The 23,367-nt window shown below is 42.8% G+C and overlaps 1 protein-coding gene across 6 annotated transcripts in view; it reads right to left on the bottom strand.

Moving 5' to 3' along the window:
* LOC122404609 (tensin-3) overlaps positions 1-23,367 on the bottom strand; it is a 215,286-nt gene that overhangs the window by 113,918 nt on the left and 78,001 nt on the right. For 5 of the 6 annotated variants that reach the window (XM_043408719.1, XM_043408721.1, XM_043408720.1 and 2 more), the window contains exon 3: positions 22,957-22,994. In XM_043408719.1, the coding sequence (XP_043264654.1) occupies positions 22,957-22,994 (38 nt within the window). Of the gene's footprint in view, positions 1-14,702; positions 15,313-22,956; positions 22,995-23,367 lie in introns of those variants that run through there. The other variant, XM_043408725.1, reaches the window with a different exon arrangement.

Here is a 23,367-nt window from a genome sequence, read left to right as displayed (position 1 = left end):
GGCTCTATGCACCCAAAGAACTTTCGGCAATTCCTATTAATCGACTAGAGTACGATAAAACTGGTTTATAAATTGTTTATTTAATTGAAAATTAATTTAAATCTGCATACAGAATGTTTGCATTCTTAGAATTTTGAGTGCGACCCTGGGTTCCAGATTCAAGATGTTAGCTTGTAACATTTATAGTAAATAAGAAAACTCGTAATCCCAAACAGTACACCGCCCGATAGTGATTGACCGCTAATTCTACAAAATCTAGTTTTGTATTAAAAAATCTACCTGGCCAACCTCCTTGTACAATCCTGCTTATCCAAATCGGAAATTTAACTTCCCTGGAGGTATAAAACGACCAACCGCGTATCAAAGACTATCTTAAAGTCAATGTAGATTGCGTCCACTCGAGGCCTTGAATATATAATTAAAGCAAGTCAGAGCGAGAAGCGCGTTTGCTCCCCTGCGATAATGTTTATACAGATTTGAGAGAATTCCCGTGCAATGATTATCATAGAAACGCATAACGACTACGGCTACCAGGCTTGACACGCATTAAGCACACGGAGCTAATGAACCACAGATAGGAAGCACTCTCTCAACGACCGATCTCCGACTGATCATTCGCGGAAATTACGATCCAGGTGTAGGTATTCCTGATCGATACGCGCAGAATAATCTCCCGTTCCCCGAGCGCCGGTAATTAACGTCAAACGACGTTCTCGCGGTCGTCGCGATAGATAAGGGCCGCTTCGACGAAGCTTCGCCTCGAACCAACCCGTCCAACCCTTTCCTCGTTCAGCGACGCATACGACGGACCGGGAACCCTGGACGAGAGGTCTGAGAACTGGTCGTAGATCGTCGAGTTCCTCGATCGCCCACGCGGATCACCGCGCTCGCGGAGGCAGCCAAGCCTAATCGATGCGTGTTCGTTGCTCGAGCCTCGCGGCCAGTCTGATTAATCGCCGCAATTATTATCTCAGCTTCCTTCTCCCCTATTTCCGCCTCTTTCCCTCGTCGACTCGGAACCCGTTCCTGTCCCTGGTCGCGGAAGCCAGTCTCGAGCATCGCGATTCCTAGACCCGAGAGTGACTCGTAATAAAAGTTTGTAATTAGCGTCGCGCGCCGCTCCAACGAGTCACGGATAATAAGGAGCCGCTTGGGGTTCCTTTTCTGGCGACGCTTCCCGCGCTCGCCGCCAGAGGGACACGATCAGCATGACTTTCTCGCAAGTACTTGACATTTGCAACGATGCTTCTTTCTACGACAGTAGAAATTTTCCAGACTTTCTTCCCGCGAACCACGACGACGAACAACGTGATATTAGCCTGTGACGGAGACCTGAACGATCGCAGGCCCGCGATGATCGACGTATAACCGCGGCGGTAATAGAGCGATTCCTTTGCCGTCGTTTCTCAACGACCACCGCGTTGCTGGTTCGTTCAAGCCAGTCGAGGTGGTGGGCGAGTTATCTCGATGCTTCGGAAGATAACGTCTTTCGATTATCGCCGTTCCCACATGCCGCGCGTGATATTCCGCAAAAAGCCCAACGCGAACGCGAAGTTACACGGATAGAGACTCGTCCGTTGATTTTCTCTGCGAATACTTCACCGACGTTTGGTCGTTTTTCAAACATTCCGTGTCTGGTTATGCTCGGAGGCGTACATTTTTACGAACAGTCGGTTGATTTATTAAAAATGCGTATAATACGAGGCTCGTTCAATGAGGAACGAGACAAACGATTGCTGTTGAAATATTATTTATTACGCTTAGGCACTTGTCCCGTCGCTTATTATATACAATAATTAAATAACTGTATAATTCGTTTTAGAAATTTTTACAAAGATATTAGATATTCAGAGTCAAAGTTGGAGTCCACGACTTCTGAAGTGTTTAATTCGTGAGTATCTACGTACTTCGTTCAGACTTTGCTTCGTTGATTGATTAAAATCAAAGTTTTCGCAATGTCGCTCTTAAAGTACCGAACTTCACCGGTTTCCGTCGAATATCGGACAGAAGTCGGATTCATCGATTACCGAGTCTTCTTATTTTAAAACACTTCGTTTGAAAAGTTACGTACGAGACGCGAGCAAGCGTTTCGAAGCACGAGCATTTTTCGAAGAATCGGAAGTACGAAAACGTTCGGAGCAAACTTGAAAATCGCTAGGAACGATTCGCATAAAACACTTGTCGAACGTTTCTCGTAGCTCGATCGGCGAACGGATCGGAAGTCATCTCGGCAGAAAAGTTAAGTACGAGCTGGAAAGAAAAGAGTCCAAAGTACACTTTAAAGGTAATCGATAACCTAAGAAAACCTGCCGGTCGGGCTATTGGCTGTGATTTACTGCAGCTTCCTGTTTCTTTCGCTACGAAGGGAAACTTTCATAGATTATATTGTGATAAAACTGTGAAACTATGGCGGCGATCCTGCTGTTCGTGCTTTCCGAAGAGAACTCGGTCAAAGATGGGTAAAATAACAGACGAACAATCTTTCGTCCGTTTCGCGTTAAATAAAAATCACAATTTCTATTGTAGAATCACGTTATGCTTAATAGATCGAAACCTACTGTAGTATATAACTAAATAATGTTTTTCGTACGTTAATATAATAATTCCTATAATTTCTATTAACGCAAAATTTTCAAGTTCGTACGGATATGTGTACGATTGGGAAAATAGTAGGCGATTCGTAACATGCTGTTCGGAGAAATTCAATCTCATTCTATTTTTAACGCGCCATTGATTAAATCTAGCGAGATCGTAAATAGTACGGGAAGTAATATTACTGTCGGTATGAAATACGGACAAAATCGCCACCTCCGAGTTTCACGCTGCTAACTCGTCTGCCAAATACTTCGAGTCAGTTTATGTCACTCTGGAATGTATTTCTCCGAGCTTCCCAAATAGTTTCATTGATGTCAGTGTTATCGTCATAAATATTAGCATGGTTTTTGCTGATCCTTCAATATTCTTAAAAAATTGTAATTTGCACCAATGAGACTAAATTAAAGGGAATTTATCTAACTCCCTTAGGATCTTTGGATCGTTGAGTGCGAATTACTCACGTTGGTGTTCCAAAGATTAAATCGAATAAATAATTATACAGTGTTTTTAGTGGACATTTCCGATGAAACTTTTCTGATCTTTGGATGCGTAGAAATGGCGCAGACGAGTCAATTGACCGAGAAGACGAGGCGAACGCGACGAGCTGACATGAATTTCCCCTACGATGAGCACGTCATTAGCCACGAAATTTGACAACGGACAGACAGTGCTGCTCCCCGGCCAACGTCTAATCGCATTAAATTGTTTCGTAGTCTGCCAATTGGTCACGTATTGCGTTCTGACCTCGTTCAATGTTACAGCAGAGACAGACTCGTTTAATTTCAGCTCGACACTCGCCGATTAGATACCATGTAAATGCAGGTTTCCGCTGACGGTGGCTCGACTTCGAAGTTTCCGTACGGTTACGTATCGTTGCGTATTCAATCACCTCGTATTGCAATTTAAATCGATAACAGCCGGATAGGAATTTGTCGCAAAGTCCCTACAAAACGAAAAGAAACTGTCGCACGACGAAACGATGCTCGTATAAAATTTTGTCATTGCTCGATGCCTCGATCGAATTCTCTAGGCGCGAGAAACAATTTAAGTTACGAGATTTGTCACGCGATTATATAAAAATGTTTCATAAATTTGGGATAGCATTTCCATGCTCGACTGGCAATCCAAACTTTGTAACATCGCAAAATTTACGTTGCCAACGAGAATTATGGAGGACGTAGCGAATCTGTTGAAAATACGATTTTAAATCATTTCTGCTACGTACAAATTTTCGATAGAATCGATGGTGACCCCATAAATAAAAGTCAATTCTGTCTCGTTGTTCGGGCAAACAATGTACGATATCTCGCTTACCGTTGCATTTACTGCAATAACATACGTAACAAGATTCATCGAAAATGGAATATTGGAACATTTCCGTTCCATAGAAATTTTCGATAGAATCGACGGTAACGGAGATAAATAAAATGCAATTCTGTTTGTCTGTTATCGTATACGATGTTCCAGCTTTGTCTGCAGTGGTGGTTCCGAAAATATCTAATACCAATATTTATCAAACAAAAGATGATATTCTACGTTCAGCAGAACCCAGTTTATCTCAGAAAATAAAATGAAAATCGTAACATATCGTATTCGATAAATTTTCTATATAGGAAATCAGTATTGTTGTTAACGTCGTGGCGTTTGGATTGTAAATTTGACGCGTACGTTGAACAGCGTGAAATTAACTTTGATAAATTCCGAACGAAAAAACTTGCCCGTTCTTTACGACCGATCTCTAATATCGTTCGGTCGATCTCTCCTTTTCGGGCTGACCACTCTCTGCTGTAAAGTGTTAATAATGCTAATGCATCGACCTCGAGCGGAACGAACCTGCGGCGCATCAATATTCATTAGCAGTTCGTTCTACGAGCCGAATAATTCTGCGTGCCCACAACGTAACCCACAAACCCAGTGTGTACACGCGCGCGATCGCGTGTGAACTTTAACACGCTCTTCAAAGGATTCTTTCTCGGGCCTAAAATTCGAACAATTCCCATGAACCGATGTTTGCTCGGGCGTCCGAGTTACGACTTCCAAAGCGAAGAGATCACTAACCCTTTAAAAAAATGTTTCTCAAATATCCAGGTATGGGGAATTGATTATCCAGTATTCCTGCAATTTTATGTACTTTTTAAAAATAATTCCGAAATGCTTGCAACGCTATTGGATACGACGAGATGATTAATACAACCTTAGAATATAATATGTAATGAATAATTCAACGAATATCAGCAAGTGTTGTGTTTTACGATACGCGTTACCATTGGTTCAAAGTCGGCAATTTCGACATCGGCTATCATTTATGCTTTAAAGTAAGGTCATCGATAATAGCACTATTCAAGTATATCGTATGCGACGAAAATAAATATCTGGAAATTCTCACAATCCGGAATACAGTAATGATTCTTAAAATGAACATCGTTCCAGGATTGGCACGTTATAGCAAAGGTGAGATTCCACATTATCTCCAAGAGGAATTCTCCTAGTTTTAAGGGATAGAAACGTTCAATCAACGAATCGCTGCTGATCATTTTTCGAATCATTGACGAAAATCATAGGATAAGAACCACTGGTCCACTCGAATGGACAATTTACGAGAGAACGCAGTAACGGAAGAACGTCTGAATTACCAGTAGAGATCCAACGAGTTTCAACGTTTCGTCACGCAATCGGGATTCGTCACGCGCGACACCGGCGCACCGATCAGCCGATTTTCCCGCGCGAACCGTGCAATATCAATTTATTGCCAGCCGCGGCTGAACTTTGCATCTCTCTATGGGCGTCGATACGCTCGTGCACATAGGAGGGATCCGTTTCACGGGCGAGATACGATTCATGCGGCTGTCACGCCCACGCGTCAACTTCTCTGTCCGCACGAAACTACTGGAATGTTGTAGCTTTGCACGACACGGCGCGAACGTCAGCCGACACGCGTTCGAACAGTCTCGAGCGGCGTCATTAAAGCCCGTTCAGCCTGTCCGACGTTCAACGATGGAGTTAAATCACCGCGGCCGAAATGAAACAACGCGTCGGAGACAACTTTGAATTCGACCCGAATGTTTCGCGAATGTCTCATCGTAAATGTTTCTAAACAGTCGCTCTAAACTGGAAGATTCTCCTACGCACCACCTGACGAGAAAAGTTTCCCAAATGTTCGATCAGTTTAAAAAAAATTTCCATTGCAAGCTGTAGTACTTGATCCTTTAAGGGGGGATTCTCATGCAACAGCGTTAAAATTAAAGTTTCCTTAATTTTTTTCGGAGATGATTAAAAGGTATATTGTACTAGACTTTCAGGAACGCGGAGAGTGACCCTTAAACTGTAGAAAAATATTTTTTTGATCCAGTTTTCATTTTCTTTTATGAAATGATAGTTGAGACTTTTAATCCTATCAAACGATGTAACCATAGTTGGTGCACAGCGTAGCATCCATCAGAGATCAGAACGCAACAAACAAAAACTTCGTCGTTCATCAAGAGAATTTGTCGTTTGTTGTCGATTTTTTCTTCGAAATGTAAATATAAATCGATTGCTTTTAATCTAAAAATTGTTAGAAAATTGGCGTCGGTATTCACCATAAAGAACCTCGAATATGAGTAGAAATGACACTTTTTCATGAATTTTGTCAACAGTCGAGTACTGTTTTTAAAGGTACGATCGAAGATATTTTCTCATACGTTATACCGTATGGGCCGAATTGTCGCAAGACAGAAAGTCGATGTGTGCACCCAACCTTACTCGGACTCTCAGTACATTAGCAGTCGGATGAATTTTACGATCCTGACGCGCTGTTGGCTGTTTGCGCTGCAAACGTCTGGCCCGGAGCGACCGAATGAAATCCTGTTGCGTTATCTTATCGGGATTTCATACGCGGAATTAGAATACTCTTCCTGCAGTCTCGTTCGACTCCAAGGCTGCGTAGCAAAGACATCCGTCGTTTCGAGCGACGCTTATTATAAAGCGCCGAGGGTTATCTGAATCGTCCGATGGGATTGGACCGCTTCGCTGGCCCCGCGAGAATAATCTTCAAACCTCTTTTGTTTTTCAATAGAAAATGAACCGTTTCGTTCTTCGCGATTTACTCCAAAACGTTTCACAGCGATTCTACTAAAAAATTGTTAAACTAATTTTAGATTCATACGGTAAAATATAATAATTGGGCAGCCATAGACTAATACAATAATTGCTTTACACGTTAATGCACGTTCTCTTGTACAATACAGTAGGTCTTATGTAAGGTGAACTCTGTCTTCTGGTCTCTAACGAGTGACGACATTGTTAAATCTCTCACACAAATACAATTGACAACCTCAATATTTTTTCCTGCCAATTAAATATTTTCAACCGCGATATTTAATCGAAAATAAATTTTTTCTATTGTATGGTAATTTTTCTTACGAATATAAAAACCGTTTTTTTTTCTTGCCTCGTTTATCTTGGCGGCGGATATTTTCTCTCCTTTCCAAAAAGTTTGGAATCCACTACCGTTAAGATTAAAACGATGCTCCGGTAAGACGCATAAACGGCGATAAAACCGATTGCAATCTACGGCCGATTTCGTCCACCTTTCGGCAATTCGTTCGACGATCCTGTGAACGGGGAATCGTCGAAATTTGTTGGGCCCGGTTTCGCGAATGGACGATCGGTGTCAGTCGGCTCGATGCACATCGAATCAATTTCATGAGAGTCATTTACGAGCTCCTTACGAGCGGTCCTTACCCACCAATGGAATAGCAATTCCGGTGAGTCGCGATCGTAAAACGTTATGGCTGGTAATCCGAGGTTAACTTGGCAAAAACCACCAGAATTCTACCCTCCACACTTAGGGTCTCCCTTCCTGTTTCTCTTTCGTGCATACCCAGGGTAGGAACAGAGGTACGAACTAATCATGTGAATTGTTTTTCTCGCCATAACCGAGAATGAAGTGCATCAGAAATCAGAATTTAGTAAGATCGATTAACAGTAGACTCACAACAAATGAAAATAATAAAAGAAAAATAAAAGTTCGGTTCTATTAAAATTTCACAGTTTGCATTATAATACAACTGCACATTTTTATATCATTTCACTCCAATACTTCTTCCAGTAGAATCAGACAATTCAATTTATGCAAATAAGATATATCGTTTCCTTGGACACTTTTCTCCAATTGTATAATGCATAAACCGTAGAACCGTAAGTACACCTTTCACGGATAATCCCAGAATCTTATTCGTATTACGAAAGAAGATAGACTCGATTACATCGCCGAATAATCGTATTCGTACCCATAATTACCGACTCCCGAGACGATCAACCGTTTTAAGATGCGATCGAGTTAATTCGCCCGACTCCGTTAGGCGAGTTCCCCCGATGATACCTGGCAGTGTCGCGAAATTCGCAAGTTCACGATCGTATTGTTCGTCGCGAGATAACAGCCAGCGCGCTTTTCTACCGTTGTTGCAGAAACAACGATATAGAAACGGAAGCGAAATTGCTCGGTGTGTTTCTGGAGCAATAAGGAAGTCTTGAAAGTCGAGACACAGCTGCAAAGTTTTTCAAATCCGATAATGCATCCGCGAATCCCCGTAATATTTCGAGTCAGTTTCAGCTGCTCTCGGCTTCTCGAAAACTTTCGGCTGAACTCGAACGCGAAACTTCTCCGGGATCTAATACCCTCGGTCGCGGGGAGCTCCTCCCTTTCTTGCTTCGTCTATTGCTCGAGTCCTGTGGACGCAGACGCGAAAGGAATTCAGGAAGTTTCTCCGCGTCACCGCTGAGAAACGATCGCGATGACGTAGACGCTATATCCGGGAAAGGATGTTTCCTACGAGTCGTGGAAAAGGATTCTAGATCAACCGCAAATGTCACAAAAATTACGAAACATTAGATAATGACAAATTCATAGTTTTAGAATTAATGAAACGAAAGCTTCCTAGAGGGTTGTCTCAACCACTAAATACAATAATTCGTATCTTAAGCATTTCTTATATTTTTGAGAATGAAAATTTACCATAAATGTGGGGATTTAAATTAAAATTATTACTATTATTCGTTAACGACGAATCTGGATCAATTTATAAGAGAACGTAATAACATAATATAATAATATTACAGTCATCTAAACGCGCTAGCAAGCTAAAAATCAACAGAAAAATTACTATTTTGGTAATTTTTTAAATACAATGAGAACAAAAAGAAAATTTGGTTCGACAAATAAACCCAAAAGGACCGATTCGTAACTTTTATTTACGTAGCGTAGAATATTTCATTCCATAATCGAAACTTTTACTTTTAGTTTAACACGTGCGGATAAACGGTTGTTTATCATCTATTTCTTAATCAGAATTTGTTCCTAGATAAGAATGTTGCCTATCTACGATGGAAAATTCTAGTCCTGAAGTTATTTCCCGTCTTAAATTAAATTCCAACGTTCCCTTTCTTATTTAAAATTTTTCCTACGATACGGCTACTGTTAAGAGTCTTTTTCTCGATAAGGTTGATAGAAATTGTTCGCAAGTGGAGGACTGTTCGAACGATTAGAATCGTCCAAGACAGTATGCACGACTTTGCTAGCAAAATAATTCGTATAGAGTTAGAAATGGATCAGGAAAAATGATCTAATTTATTAAACGCGTTTGCAAGGAAAGGTCGATAGTTACGAAACGCGATATCGCAAAAATGTAAATGCGAATATGACGATGTATATTATCGTTTGAAAAAATTGTTCCTATCATCCCATTAATATTTATACCTGGCATGACAAATTTTATGAATAATTCATGGACCGTTGGAACAGTACAACTGGAACGAGTACTTTAGTTTCCACGACAGACTGATGTTCGTCGCGTTAAACATTCTCTTGCAAAGTACACACAGCAGGCGAAGGAATTTCAGTAGAAAGACACATTATGCGCGACCTTAACAGCGAAACGCGATTCCCAGAAGGACTATTTCGGCCAGTTTGCGAACTCCAACGAACAACCTTGGCTAGTCTCGACCGAATTCTTCTTCGGGGTTCGCGAAACGGAATACATGTAGCCGGTGGAAAGAGAACACGGAGTAGAAAAGGCGGACAGAGTAGGACGAGGAGAGGCCGCGAATGAATGGATCCGCCTTCGTTCGCAGTAATTTGCTCTCAGACTCATTTGCATGCCAATTAATTGGTCGTGATTACGCAAGATTTACGGTGGTGTGGTTGCTCTTGTCACTATATAAAGCGCGTCGCCGTTGTCTTTTTCATCGGGCATATGAATTAAAAATTATGGCGTTGAAAGGGCCGCGGAACGCCTCTCTCGAAATTTCGATCGTTCTTCCAGTCTGAAACAAGCCTTTCCGTTTCATCTTCGCGAATAATGGGCGTGGTCTTGCAAAATGAATATTAAGAGACTCGCAAGAAATGTCTATGATCCGGATCGTCAGCGTAGAACGTCGATAATTATAGGTAAACAAGCATGATCTAATATCGAGGTAATGTCTTTATTGATGCATTTTTGTATCATTAAAATGTCAGAAAAGATTAAAACCGATTTTATGTTTTGCGTACCAAATAATGATTAGTCAAGTTACGTCAACATTTAATTGGAATAACACATGATTTTTATGGAAACTTTCTGTTATAGCGTTCGAGGTGAATTTCTGAATAAGGCTAGAACGATTTATCAGATTCATGCTTTCTGAATTCTTGCAATTGTCTTTATTAGTTTTCTGGGTTCGTCCAGATATTTCTGAACTTTGATTCTTTCGAAATAATTTTGAAAGGATCACCATCTATACCTAGAAGTCTCGATACACTATAAAAATGATTTACATCGAACGAATCCTGGTAAGAAGGAACCTGTTTTCGATGGCTCACGACGCGTACACGGCGAACAATACACAAAATAAACGATGTACAGTCATTCACTTCCGAACTGCTAATTATTCTTCAGCCAGAACCAACGTACATTCGAGGACTATTATATTCTTGATTGACTCGTATCGTTGACTGATGAAAGAAACTAGCCCGAAGGAGCTGGTTCGATTGTATTTCGAAGAGCAAACAAATTGTCAGCTATTATTCCAAGTCAACTCTTAAATAGCTCTTTGAACGATGATCTATAGTGAACGATTCCATTTAGAAAGAATAGCACTTCTGGCAGCTCGTAAGTTACCAATCCCTATAGCATCGTAACACGAGACTCGCAAACAATACAAAAGGTGAAGGATACGCTATCTTTTAAGTTGTGACTACATATTAATAATCCATTCAGTCGAATGGCTTTGTGATAGATTTCTATCTCGCAACAAACAAAATTGCAACTCCAAGAAGTTAAGTTCGTTTTATTTTTAAATTTTATTTCTAAAAAAAATATTATTAAGTATTTTTTACATATCTTCAATATTATATATACCTCAAAATAAGTACTTCCATTTATGACAGGACGATACCGTAGCGTGGACCATTTTCTTTTTAGAGTCTATAAGCCGAACAAAAACTACATGTTGCCTTCGCGCGAAAACGTTTTATGAAATTCTGTTTTTATAGTACATTTTACTGAATTTGGAAAGACGCCTGGAATATTGGTATTCCCCGAGTTTCTAAAAGAGAACGAGTAAATATGATATTTGAGAACGAAGACTGGAATATTTCTTCATATTTTAATCCATCAAGAATTGTTTTCATTTGGAAACATGTTACGTACTTAAAAAAATATTTATAAAAATAATGCAAGCTTCTGGAATCTTGAAACTTCGTTAAAAACTTTAAACACGTTTTTCTCGAAACTACATTTTTCAAATTGGTGTCATTTTATTCGATACACGCGTCCTTAGGTATCGACTATATTTCTCATAGATATAAACTTGATTTATCTAAGGAAAAAAATTAATTTATCTTCGAACGCGTTAACGAAAAAAATTCTGAAATTCAACGTTTGGAAGATTCAACTTCTTAAGTATTTACAAATATTTCAGACCCCCCATGCACAGTCGATAACAGTTTAAAAGCAAAAGTCCTGGAATGAATTCGATTTCGAAGAACGAAACCAGGCGACGTTGCTCGCGCTAAATGCACAACGGTAGATAAAACGAGATATCCGGTTCTCCGACGGAAGCCTGATTATCGATGTATTTGCAAACGGACTGGCAGACAGTATCGAAAGGGGAAGTTCGTCTTTTAGTTTTCGCCATCGCGCGCGAAACGAGCCCATCGAACGGAACGGTTTTCTCCGGTTCGCGGCTGGCTGTTCGCCAGCGATCCTTTATTCGAAATGTCCAATCAATCTGGCCGCAGTGTGCATGGAAAAGACGGAAAGCCATCTGGCCTCGATACCGACGCTCGGAGTTTCCGCCGACTATCGAAATTCCAACGAAAACGCAACCGTTACGCCTCTATCGTTCCACGCGAGTCGCATGTGTATCGACGTACGCCGCTATCACTCATCGATAATTAAAATTGCTTGACAAAGGAACGCGAGCCGCTTTATCAGCGGTATTTACGAACGATTACGGCTCGTCCAGCGACCGTTTCACCGTCGAACTGCGAAAAAAGAAAACTACCGCGACCAGGAAACTCTACAGCGTATCGCTTCGACGAATGCCAATGGAGGACATCCACCGGGTGGAAGAATAGTGGAAAAACACGCCGTGAACTTCGACGTTCGAACGGTAGCTCACCTGTCGGTGGGCCTTATCTAATCTCGCATATGCGTCTTATCGAACTTCTTCATTCAAACAGAATTTGCTCGGGAATTGCGAGTTTCGTTAGCGTAAAAAATGAGCAAAGGCAATCTAAGCTCCGCGGAAGCACTCGATAAAAGGTAAACGCGATAGGTTTGCGTTTCAACGTGCACGTTATTACGTTAGTAATTGAAACGGTTTCTTTATTTGGATTGATCGTTTACTGCGAACAATTTCTGGCGAAACGATCGCGATAAGATACCAGCGAACGTAATCGTCGGAAATAAGAGACTGGAAGCTTCTACGGTTCATTTTTTTACACTTGAAAGATCAGGAATGGAAACGAAAATTTGTAATAAAAGTGATATTTCGCGTTAATAATTCGATATGCGCGTGCCATGCGTGAGTATCGAGCGTTATCTAAGAATACCCAGAGACCAGAAACCTGGAACAGTCGTGCAAATCATGGATACATAAGACATCCTCGCGAACGTCGAGGATTCCGTGTCTCTGTTAAAGCTATATATAAGGGCTCGTGCACACTAATGCAATAAAACGTCGAAGCCAATGGCAAGTCGAACGTTTGGGCGAACGTTTCAGAAACCAGTAACATCACCGCAAGCCATCGTGTTCCTTCCAACGTGCAGTCAAAGGGCGTATCGCAGTCAACTATTTCGTTCTGCTTCAGCAATGGTAACCTGAATACTGGTGCACGTTTCTCTGTGAAAATCGAGTCTACTTTCAACCCTTTAACGGAGGAAGCTATTTCGTGGCATACGGGTCAGATTCGATGCCATATCGGCTGCAAACGTAGCCTAGAATTTTACTCGTACACAACTAATATAACACGAACTATATAAACAAGAAAAATGACGTATAAACGTTGCAGTAATCTTACTGTACCGCCCAAACTACAGAAAATGGTCGCTCATTTATTATATGTACTCCAGTGCGATACAGCAATGCATTTCGATTATCCCTAACTGCTAAAATTTATGTTGGGTTTGGCTTACAATTATCTATAATCTTCTGTGTTGTATTAGCAACAATGTTAGTAACAAGATTTCCCAACCGCAAATGTGAGATACTCCGGTCGTTTCCCCAACCTACATCCAAAAGCCTGGCCAGCTTAACCTCCGTTATCGAACGAGAAATGGTGCTCCTTACAATCATAAATCTCAGCCATTTTTAATGTACTACTAATGTGCTACTAGATTTTTCATTATCTAAGATTGCCTGAACGTTGCTGTTGTATTATAATTTAACTAAAGTTTCATCTCCGATCGATGTATTAGTCCGATTTAGTCTCTCGATCGACCTCCAAGTTCGCAACTCGCTCAAAGATATGTATAACTAATAGCAATACCGATAAAGAACAAAAACAGATTTGTCGACAGCATGTGGGAGATCTTAGATGATCAGCCAAACCCAGACTACCTAGAAGACCTGTCCACCCCCACATAAATTCAGTTATCGTTCGAGAACCGGTATATAGTCGTGGACTTTGACTACTTCAAGTTCACTGTTAACATTTCAACGCCTACTTATTTTAGCTAACCTGCTGGCTTAACTTCAGATAATGAACGTAGGTCAACTATTTCTAATTCATTGTTGCAAGTGCGATCCTAGGAGCCATTTTTCTTAATTTTCTACCATGAAACGATTTCCAGCTACGCGTTAGGCGTAGAAATTACGGTGCCTTTAAAATATCATTTTACCAGCAATTTATAATAAAACGTAATGAAAACTAGAAAACAAACAATGGAGCGATCAAAGGATTTCCCCGCCTGCAGAACAAATTATATCTTTTGTTCCTTTCAAAATGACATAACACGTTCCTCGACCAAGAATCTTTATTTCTCAAATTCAACACTGGTATTCCCAGTGTCTTTTGTCTCGACGAATTGTCAAGCGTTTCATTATTATGTAAATTGGTGCTTTAACACAACCTGGTGACGGTAAAAAATTCACGTTCAAACGCAATGCAAAATATTCGATGCAGAGGCACAGAATCGTTTCTACACCCAACTGAAAAGACGTTAGAGCGTTGAGTTTCTCGTTCCATCCGGTTCGCGATCGTCGGGAGCCCCAGAGCAACCGAGATCTCCCTGCAGCTTATGTCTTTTGTTTCGTTATTAAAAAATTGTTAAACTAAGCGTACAAACGCAATGCAAAATATTCGACGCAGAGATACCGAAATTATTTTTACACGGTAACGAGCGAACAGACTTCGAAGCGATAAGTTTCTCGTTAATTTCGAAGCAAACAGAACCAAGGTTAACAATGTCCCCGCCGCGTTCGCTGGCCGATTCGGTCGCGCTGGTGTGTATAAGCCCTAAGTCCGTGTCGCGGCGAATTTAGAACGCAACAAGAAACCGCGCGCGGGCGACACGGCTAAGAAACAGGGGGTAAAAAAAACGCCAAGGAAGGAGGAAAGAAACGTGGACGGAACGCGGCGCAAGTACCTCATTGGTGGAACCGTGACCGTTCATCTTGCCGTCACCTCTGGTATCCCATTACCGGTCTGCGGCGAAACGCTCCAAGGATCGTTCACCTTCTCGCATCGGTTCTCGAAAATGGCGCATCTCACTCCGTCTAAACCCCCCTCGTGTCACCTTCGCGCACAGAAAACGATTCGACCACTCTCGATTTTCCTTTCGGGCTGGTCAACGCCGGTCAAGGTCACGCCACCGTCGAGTACTAATTTTGGCGGAGCGTCCTCGGGTTCGACGACCCTCTTCTTCTTCTTCGCTCCTCTCTCCCCGCGAGACACGTTCCCCCGAACACGTTTTGCAGAAATTTTATTCAACCGATCGTTCCAGATCGCGCATAGTCTCTCCAAAGGCGACGTTCATTTCGTCCACTACACTTCACTGTCACGATCAATTTACGCGCTAGAGTCGTTCGACGTGCCGCGCGAATCTTGGACGATCGGGGTAAACACAGAGTTTCGCGCGCGATTTCTTTCCACCGGTCCGGAAGTTCTCGTAAACATGCGCGAATATCTCGAGGGATAAGGGATCGAGCACCGTCGGCGAATCGATCGTTTCCCACGTCCTTCGCGTTGGAGCGCTGTTCGCAGACTGGAGAGCTCCGCATCGCGCGTGCACGGAGCCCATCGCTATCGCCACAGGTAGACACCCCACCAAATACGTACACCGGCAGAAAATTTGTGGTCGAATCTTAACAACCCGCTGTTACACAGGCGACGTTGAGAATTATATACGAGTGAGAATTGATTTATCGTCGTCGATGCCACCGCCGCCACCGTCGTCGCGAATATTTATTTCGTAATGTATAGACAGCGCGCCATATTTGTCGCGCGCGAGTTTATTACGGTCGCGAAATAATTCATCGATGCGTAGACCGGGGCTAACGACTCGACGCGAATGGGAAAATTGGGTTTTCGAGCGAGCTCGTTAAGGTTCCCGATACCACCCCGTTACTTACGCGCTTTGGATATTATTATAATTATAACGAGGATTCTCTTACTCGCGAAAGTTTACTCGAATAATAAGGGACGGACGTTGATTAAACGCGAAACGGAATCCCGCTTTGCAATTCGGATTGTAACTTTTATCGAACGAACGAACGACGCGTCGAGAATTATTTATCTCCGAATTATTGTTCGAAATTTATACTTTGGCAAATATGCTCGCCCGTCCCCGGGTCGACGCGAAGAAGAAATTCTGCGCAGTATTCTTCGCGCCGCCGTTAATTTACGACCCCGCAGTATCTCTTCTACCAATTACGCGCGTAAAAAAAATGTCGACAGCTCTGAAATCGATGTTGTTACAACGTAGTAAATAACGGTGAGTTAGAATAGCAATTCGTGGGAGTATTAATTCTTGTGTCGATAACTAGTGTACCCGGATACTCCATGTATCTTCTCGATCCCATATTTTCTCGAAACTCTTCCCTGACCTTCCAATAAACCATTTTTTTTTTTGGAAAAATAGTACTTGCAACTAATTCGCTGATAATCACATAAATTAACCGAATACTTTTCAAAGAAATAATAGAAAGGGTGAGGTATTTTGAAAAAGCCCATTATTTTGGATTTAGTCTACAATAAGAAATATGCACTTCTATTTAAAATTCATAAACACATCGTACGCAACTATTGCATGCTCTTTGTAATTTGATATCAAGTGTCACTGTTAGTCCATTAAAAACTAACGAACGATGTGTAGAATGAGACTGGTAACTGCCAGTTTGCGTGCGTAGAAGTTATAAAGGGAATAATTAATCCTATTGTAGACATTGTTTATACGATCGTGTCAAGATAACTTTCTGATTAATGTGACATTTAGCCAACGCAGAAGAAAATAGGATAAAACAGGCCACCAAAGATATTTGTTTGCTAACAAAAAGATCGAAAGGCAAAATATATTTTAACTCGAAAAATGGGGTACTTATTTAAAGCCGTGTAAATTTTACTAAAAATTCTAGGTGTATATATAATTGCAAAATATGCGTGCCTCTAATTTCCTTTTCGAGTTCGTTTTTGCAAGGACTTCGTGTACGATCACAGATAAGCTTATTAAGGAGTTACCTGTCGTCGAGACTCAACTTCAACGCGTTCTAGCAGCATAATTCCTTACATAATGGCGATAAATCGATGGGAGAAGGATGAACGCGAACGTGTCCTTGTAAATAGTGGCCACTTTCGAGATCTCGCGGCGCGCTCAATCGCGGACGTTATTAGCCATTGGGCCCAACGGGTTGCGAGTTCCCGAGTCAATGTCACGATCACATTTCGCTCGTCACGTTTATCCCGGTCGTCTCGTCTTACTCCGTCTCGATCCTCTCGATCCTGTCCCTCTTCGTACGATCAATAGCCCCGACCCAGCTCCGAATCCCGTTACAGCCCTTGCACGCGATCCCATCGATCTCCAATCCGCGATTCGAAAATGCATGCGAGGTACTCACACCTACGTATAGTTTAAACGAACCACCGTAATCGAATCCTCTCCAAAAAATGAATCGAACGATCGGAATAAATGTTTCTCCTACGACCCACAGCGTTCGAGAAAAATGGCGTCGAAGTTGCACGGTGCACGCGCGCCATGAACGTTCGAAGTCGATTTTCTCAAAAACGAAGGCTCGTACAACAAACTTTTATTTTTTCTTTTCGAACTATTTTAATAGATTTAACTTATGTTTAGATTTCCAAATCCGAGTTTATAGGAGCTTTATTGGCACGAATTTTCTGCATATTTGATGAACTTCTCAACGCCTCGCCCTTTAATTAAGCTTTTGTCCAGTGATAGCTTCGGCCCAATTGCACCCTCTACTTCACGGTCGACTACCCCCTAGGTGGGCGTGAATTCGCCTTTGGAGAGGACTGACCCGTGAAGGGCAACAAGTACCGATTTGCCAATCGAGTCAACACCCATTCTAGGCTGCTACGTATTTCAGAATCTTCCTGACGGTACAAACTAAAGCGAACTCTGGCCAATTTTCGCTGACTCTGTATTATACTTGCATTATATTGTTATTAAATAAATAAATCGACCGTGGGAACCAACGATACGAGACTTCTAATAGGATCTTAAATTCACTATGACCGTAAACAAGGTAGTACCGATCAATACTCGTTCTAATCATTTTTGTCGATAATCTGCTTAAGAACCCCCGTTGGTCGCGTGCAGAAATTCGAAATTTCTTTCCCTCCAGCACCGTTTCGTGTTCCTTTTAATCAAGCGTGCTTCGTTCCTCCCATTCGCTTCCGTTTCTTAAATCAGCACCGGTAACAATTCCGCATTCATCGCGAACAAGGGTATCAAGGCGGATCGTATCCGAGCTGCTGACGGTGCATCAGCTCGTAGCGCTTCGTCGTGAACGAGCATAAAGAAAAGAAGATAGATAAAGATGATGTATCAGAAGCAACGTTACGGCTCTCGCCTCCCCCCCGGTAAACAATGGCGCGCCACCAATCTTCCACCGCCTCTTCCACGGTCGTATTCGCCGTAGTGTTCGCCGTTGAAAATTCCTCGTGACGTTCTATATTTCCATACGTGGTTCGTGAATCACGTTCGTTCTTTCTCCCGGCCGGGCAACGGTTTGACGCGCGCCGCGCTGGAACGTCGAAGGGCGTGGGTCAGCGCATCGGCGACGCTGCACCTGGGCGCATCTCGGCCAGAAGCGTAGAAGGGAGGACACGTACGAAGATAAGGAAGCGCACGGTGGACGAGCAACGGGATGAAGGAGGAGGAGAATAGGTAGAACCGTGGACAAACGTTACCCATCGTCTGGTTTCCCCGGTTCTTGCCGGCTGTTTACAATCTTGGAAGGCCAAGGTGGTGGCACACACCGCGCTACCACCAGGTATGGTAGCCCCGGGTTTCGTACTTGGCGAGGACGAGATGCGACCACGGTTTACAACGGCGGACGGTCGATGCACCCCGCGACGTAGGCCGAGCAACACTCGGACGTGCATCCCGGTTCAAAGAGGCTCGGGCCACTCAAAGGGCCCGTTCCACTCGCCAACACTCCACTGCCAGAGTTAGGCAAATTTTATTCTCGATAAAGAATGGAAAAATTAACGAATAAACTGGCTAAAAAATGTCCAGCGATACTTGTTAAGTTACAGATCAGACTATAGAAAATGTTCTAACTGACTCAAATCGTATTGTTGAAGAAGTCAAATCGAAAATAAAGAATAATATTATTCCCTCCAAGGATTTGTTTTCGAGATAATTCGATATGAGTGTAATACCCGATTCAATACGATTTGCCTGGCGCGTCTGTCCATTACCCACTGTTTTCACTTACGCGGAAGCCTAACTGTACTCCGTTGCACAACGAAAACGAACAAATTTTATTATCCATTTATACGATTCATTATATTTAATTACATTTTTGTCTTTGGAATCTTTGGAAACATAGTACTGTGACGACGCTCCCCGTGCTCGCCACCAGAGGGCTACGCTCGACGCTTCTCTCGCAAGTGCTCGACCAACCATCGAATACCTTAAAGAATTACCTTAAAATATCCCATAAAATCTATCATCAATCTCATACGGAAAATATTTCCTAAATTATTGACCATCCGAATCGAGATCCGTGCATCGTGTTTTAAGCACTATCGTCCGCGTGCAAAAGCCCAACGAAAAGCGAACGTTACTCTCGAGCGTATGCTTTGCAGAGTTCCCGGCGGCTTCTTCCGCTTCCGCGAAGCCCATGCTGCCAGTTACCCGCAACGATGACCGTGCACCGAGGGAACACAAGGAGCTTTCGGTAGTTTGCGTATCAGGAACACGGCCCAGCGCGAATCCCTGTGCTTTGAAAACGAACCGGGACAGAGACTAACCGGCGCGGGGGGTAGGGCGAGTCTAACGCTGATCAGGAAGTGGCAAACTTTGGCGACGTCGTGGCTAGTTTGTTAGCCGTGAAGCTTTGATGTTTGGAGAGTTAATGGTGTTTGAGAATTTCGGGAGCGGCTGTTTGGCGAGAGGGCGTTCGACTTCGCGCGCGCCAGAGAATAGTTTGACGAGGAGTTTGACGAACAAAGGAGGGGGATGGAAAGAACCGAGTCCCGGGTGGTTAGAGAGACGACCTTCGATGTCAAGGAGACATCTGGTTCTCCATATTCGACGAACGACGTCGTTCGTTAGCTCGTTCCAGCGTGCAGCGGTTCTCAGCCCGTGCCGACTTGAATTCCAGGAGAAAAGGCGTTATAGCACAGCGATGATATCAATACCTTCTCACACATACCTCGGCGTATCTCGCGAGATACGCGACGTGATGCATAGTTCCTTCGTGTATACAGTAGCGTTATAATGTTACAGGGGACGCCAGATAACAGTACTTTCTAACCAATTTCTAGCATTACACGAGTACGTACGGACAAACGTAACCGAGATTAATGAATAGGATACGCGGTGGCCTCTCGAGCCATACAGGGTGTTGCGGAAAAGTTTACAGAATCTTGGAAACGAGCGAAGCCCCCGGTAATCGATAATCGATCTTGCAGGTTTTTTTATCATTACCAGCATCTGTGTGCCACGTTAGTTTCTACTCTTAAATTTTTCAGTTATTAAAAACGTTTTTGACTCTTATCTTTAGACGCAACTAAAATTATCTTAACCATATTTAATTGCTATAGATCGACTCGAGACGATTAAAAAAATTATTTGAAATTTTCAATTAGTGCTTGGAAACCGGAAACTTTTGTCCATGTTTCTATTCTCGGATTCTTAATAATTTTTTTTTAGCACCCTGTACACGTATGTAATGTATTATCCACGCGTGTATCATGTTCGACCACTTATAAAACACGAAGTACCGCGAGTGTGGTCCAATGTCGGAATAGTCGCGAGTTCAAGGTGACGAGGTACGAAACCGAGTGTTAGCCCGCTACTGTGCGCGTAACGAATTACATCATACGCGAAGGTTGACGTTTGGCGATACCGGGAAAAGAAGCTGAAGATGACGCGGAGGCGCGACAACTCCTGGAAGGAACCGAGACCTGCCTCGGATTTCAAAACGTCCAGAACGAACGTGACCTGTGAGGAATTCTTACGAACGCTGGATCGCCTATGCGTTTCCTCGAAAGGACAATAACGTTCGTGCCGCGGCCTGTAAACTTAATAAATTCGAACTACAGTAATGATTCTTAAAATGAACCGCATACGTGATTCGTAAGTTGAACATTTCACAACTGGGATAAAGGAGCTGCGTTTAAATATCTGCAGGTGTCGAATGTCGTTTCCGCTCTACGAAAGACGAACGCGCCCCTGAGCAACGTTCATTTTACGAATCATTCTTGTAACTCGCAAATTATTGGGTGTATGAAAAAATGTTTCTGATGAAAGTTGCATGGATTTTGGGTGGGCATATATTAGTCTAATGAGTTTTATGTTATTTTAATTTTTTAAATATCTGCTTGTGTGAAATTTTGTCTCTACTGTAAGTACCAACCATGCCATTTGCTCCGCGAAAGAGGGACGTACGACTGGATAGACCGCCACGTTCGATGTTTCCTCTCGTTAATATCAGGAAACCGTTTTCGAATCACCAATTAGCCTCGAATTGTTAACCTTTTTCACGATCCGCGAATCGTGACGGGACAAACATGCTCAATAATCGCGCATAGAACTGGATAATCGAGCGCGGAAAGGTAGCCTTCCACCAATCGTGGTTATAATCTATCGGACTGATCTCGCTAATTAAAGTTTATGCCTTCCGCGATTTTTTCCCCCTCCATCTCTCCGACCGACCGAAATGTCATTCGACGATTCGCCGCTAATTGCCTGGCGGCGATGACAAGTTCAGCGAAAGTCACCGCGGAGGACGAGACCATCGGCGTGTGTTCCGACTTCTTAAATGTCAATCGTGGCCGGGGACACTCGGATCGCTGGATTCTTTCGTTGCTTTCAACGCGTCCGACCTTAGAAGATCCGCGCCGTAGATTTCTCGGTCTTCCAACGGTAATGGAAGCTCTTTCCCGGTCGAAATAGACGTATCAAAGGAATCGAGCCGACCGTTTTGTTCGCAGTACCACAAAACCTTCGTAACAAACGACGTCCCGCCACTTACAGAAGGAAGTCGTGCTCTCTGCCGCTCTCCTACTGTCTGAGGCACGTTCTCCTCGACGTCCAGCGTTCATCCTTCCGCTACTCCCAGCGTATATATACGTATACGTATATGTGCCCACGGGGCGTACCTGTGTGTGTATCAGCGACCGTGTTGAAAGTGTGCGGAGTCGGCGCGGCTCGGTGCGCGCAGCCCAGTGTGACACAGGAGTACTTGAAGATACGAAGAAGGTAAGGTAAGTGAGGCTCGTGCCTTGCCCGGTGACTGAACCCACACCGCATTTCACACAGGGGACCGAACCGAGATCTATTCCCGCTCACGAACACACGCTCGCGCGAACCACGCTCGTATCTTCGCGGCGAGGACTTCGAGGAACCGAGAATCTCATCGGCCACGCCATTGGTGGCGTGCTCGAATTAAGATGCATCTGCTAACTCCGATCGACGACGTGGTTCTCGATGACTTCCGGTACCGTTCCGTGAATCGAGACGCGTATCGAGAGCGTATCGAACAGGGGGAGGAGGGCTGAAAAAATTAGCAAACGCGACGATCCGCTTTGTTCGAGAGCGTTTTGTTTCGCGTGTCCGAGGCGCAGGAGATTTGTTTGAGTACCAGGAAGTACCAGCGGCACCATGCTCGCTCCGGAGAGCCTCTTCGTGTACGAGGAAGAGCTCTCCACGCGCCACTCCGTCACAAACTTTCCGAGAAGACGTTGCTCGATCGCAAATACTAATTCGCGGGAATCGACGTCGAGTGGACGGTCGCTGTTTCTTTGGATGGAAAATTCTTTAAGCGGCTCGCACACGGCAATATTGTTGACAATATTTTACATTTCGATTTTTTAGAAACGCCACCTGAGCACAACTTTACTACCAGTTTGCAAAAAAAAAAAAAAAACAGAAAATGAAATTTAAAATATTCATTAACTTTTTAGATAATTCCCTTGGATACTTAAACATTTATTATATCGGGCAATTTTCTATTCCTTTACAATCAATGTCTGTAATGTCTGTAATGTAGGGATGGAAAATATTAATCTGGACAAAATTCATGCAACTCGATCGGAATAAAATGTATTATGGCAACTATTATGTTATATATCTTCTGAATAAATACAAATAAAATGTTGGTCCGACAGTCAACGTATCAATACGCGAAGAAGAAATTATTATTACTCACCTTGTCTTCACAGGTCTTGTGACAGATGTACTTGCAGACTGAAATGGAAAACAAAATCACTGATAATTACTGATAAGCTTTTCTGATTGTACATATACAGTGAAAAAAACAGTCGAAAAGAAAGAATGTTTCGTTTTTAAGAGAATCGAGCTGAATATCAGTGTAAGTAGAAACAGTGAATAATGAACAGACTCGCCAGCCATGTCATATTCGATCGAATACTCTGTACATAATATGTGGGAACTACTTTAATAAAGTTTCATACGAAGTGGTCAACAATTTTATAAACAGACTTACTAATTAAATATAAATTTTCTTAACAATGAAATAATTTTTTAACACTGTAAGGATTAGTGTAGTCGATACAAACTTTCTTGAGTAATCGCTCGAATGATCTGTTGGGAGTTGTGT

The sequence above is a fragment of the Colletes gigas genome, unplaced genomic scaffold (genome assembly GCF_013123115.1).
Source record: "Colletes gigas isolate AHSC1104 unplaced genomic scaffold, ASM1312311v1 Colletes_gigas_Sc00003, whole genome shotgun sequence".
NCBI classification, from domain to species: domain Eukaryota; kingdom Metazoa; phylum Arthropoda; class Insecta; order Hymenoptera; family Colletidae; genus Colletes; species Colletes gigas.
This window is presented reverse-complemented; position numbering and strand designations above follow the sequence as displayed.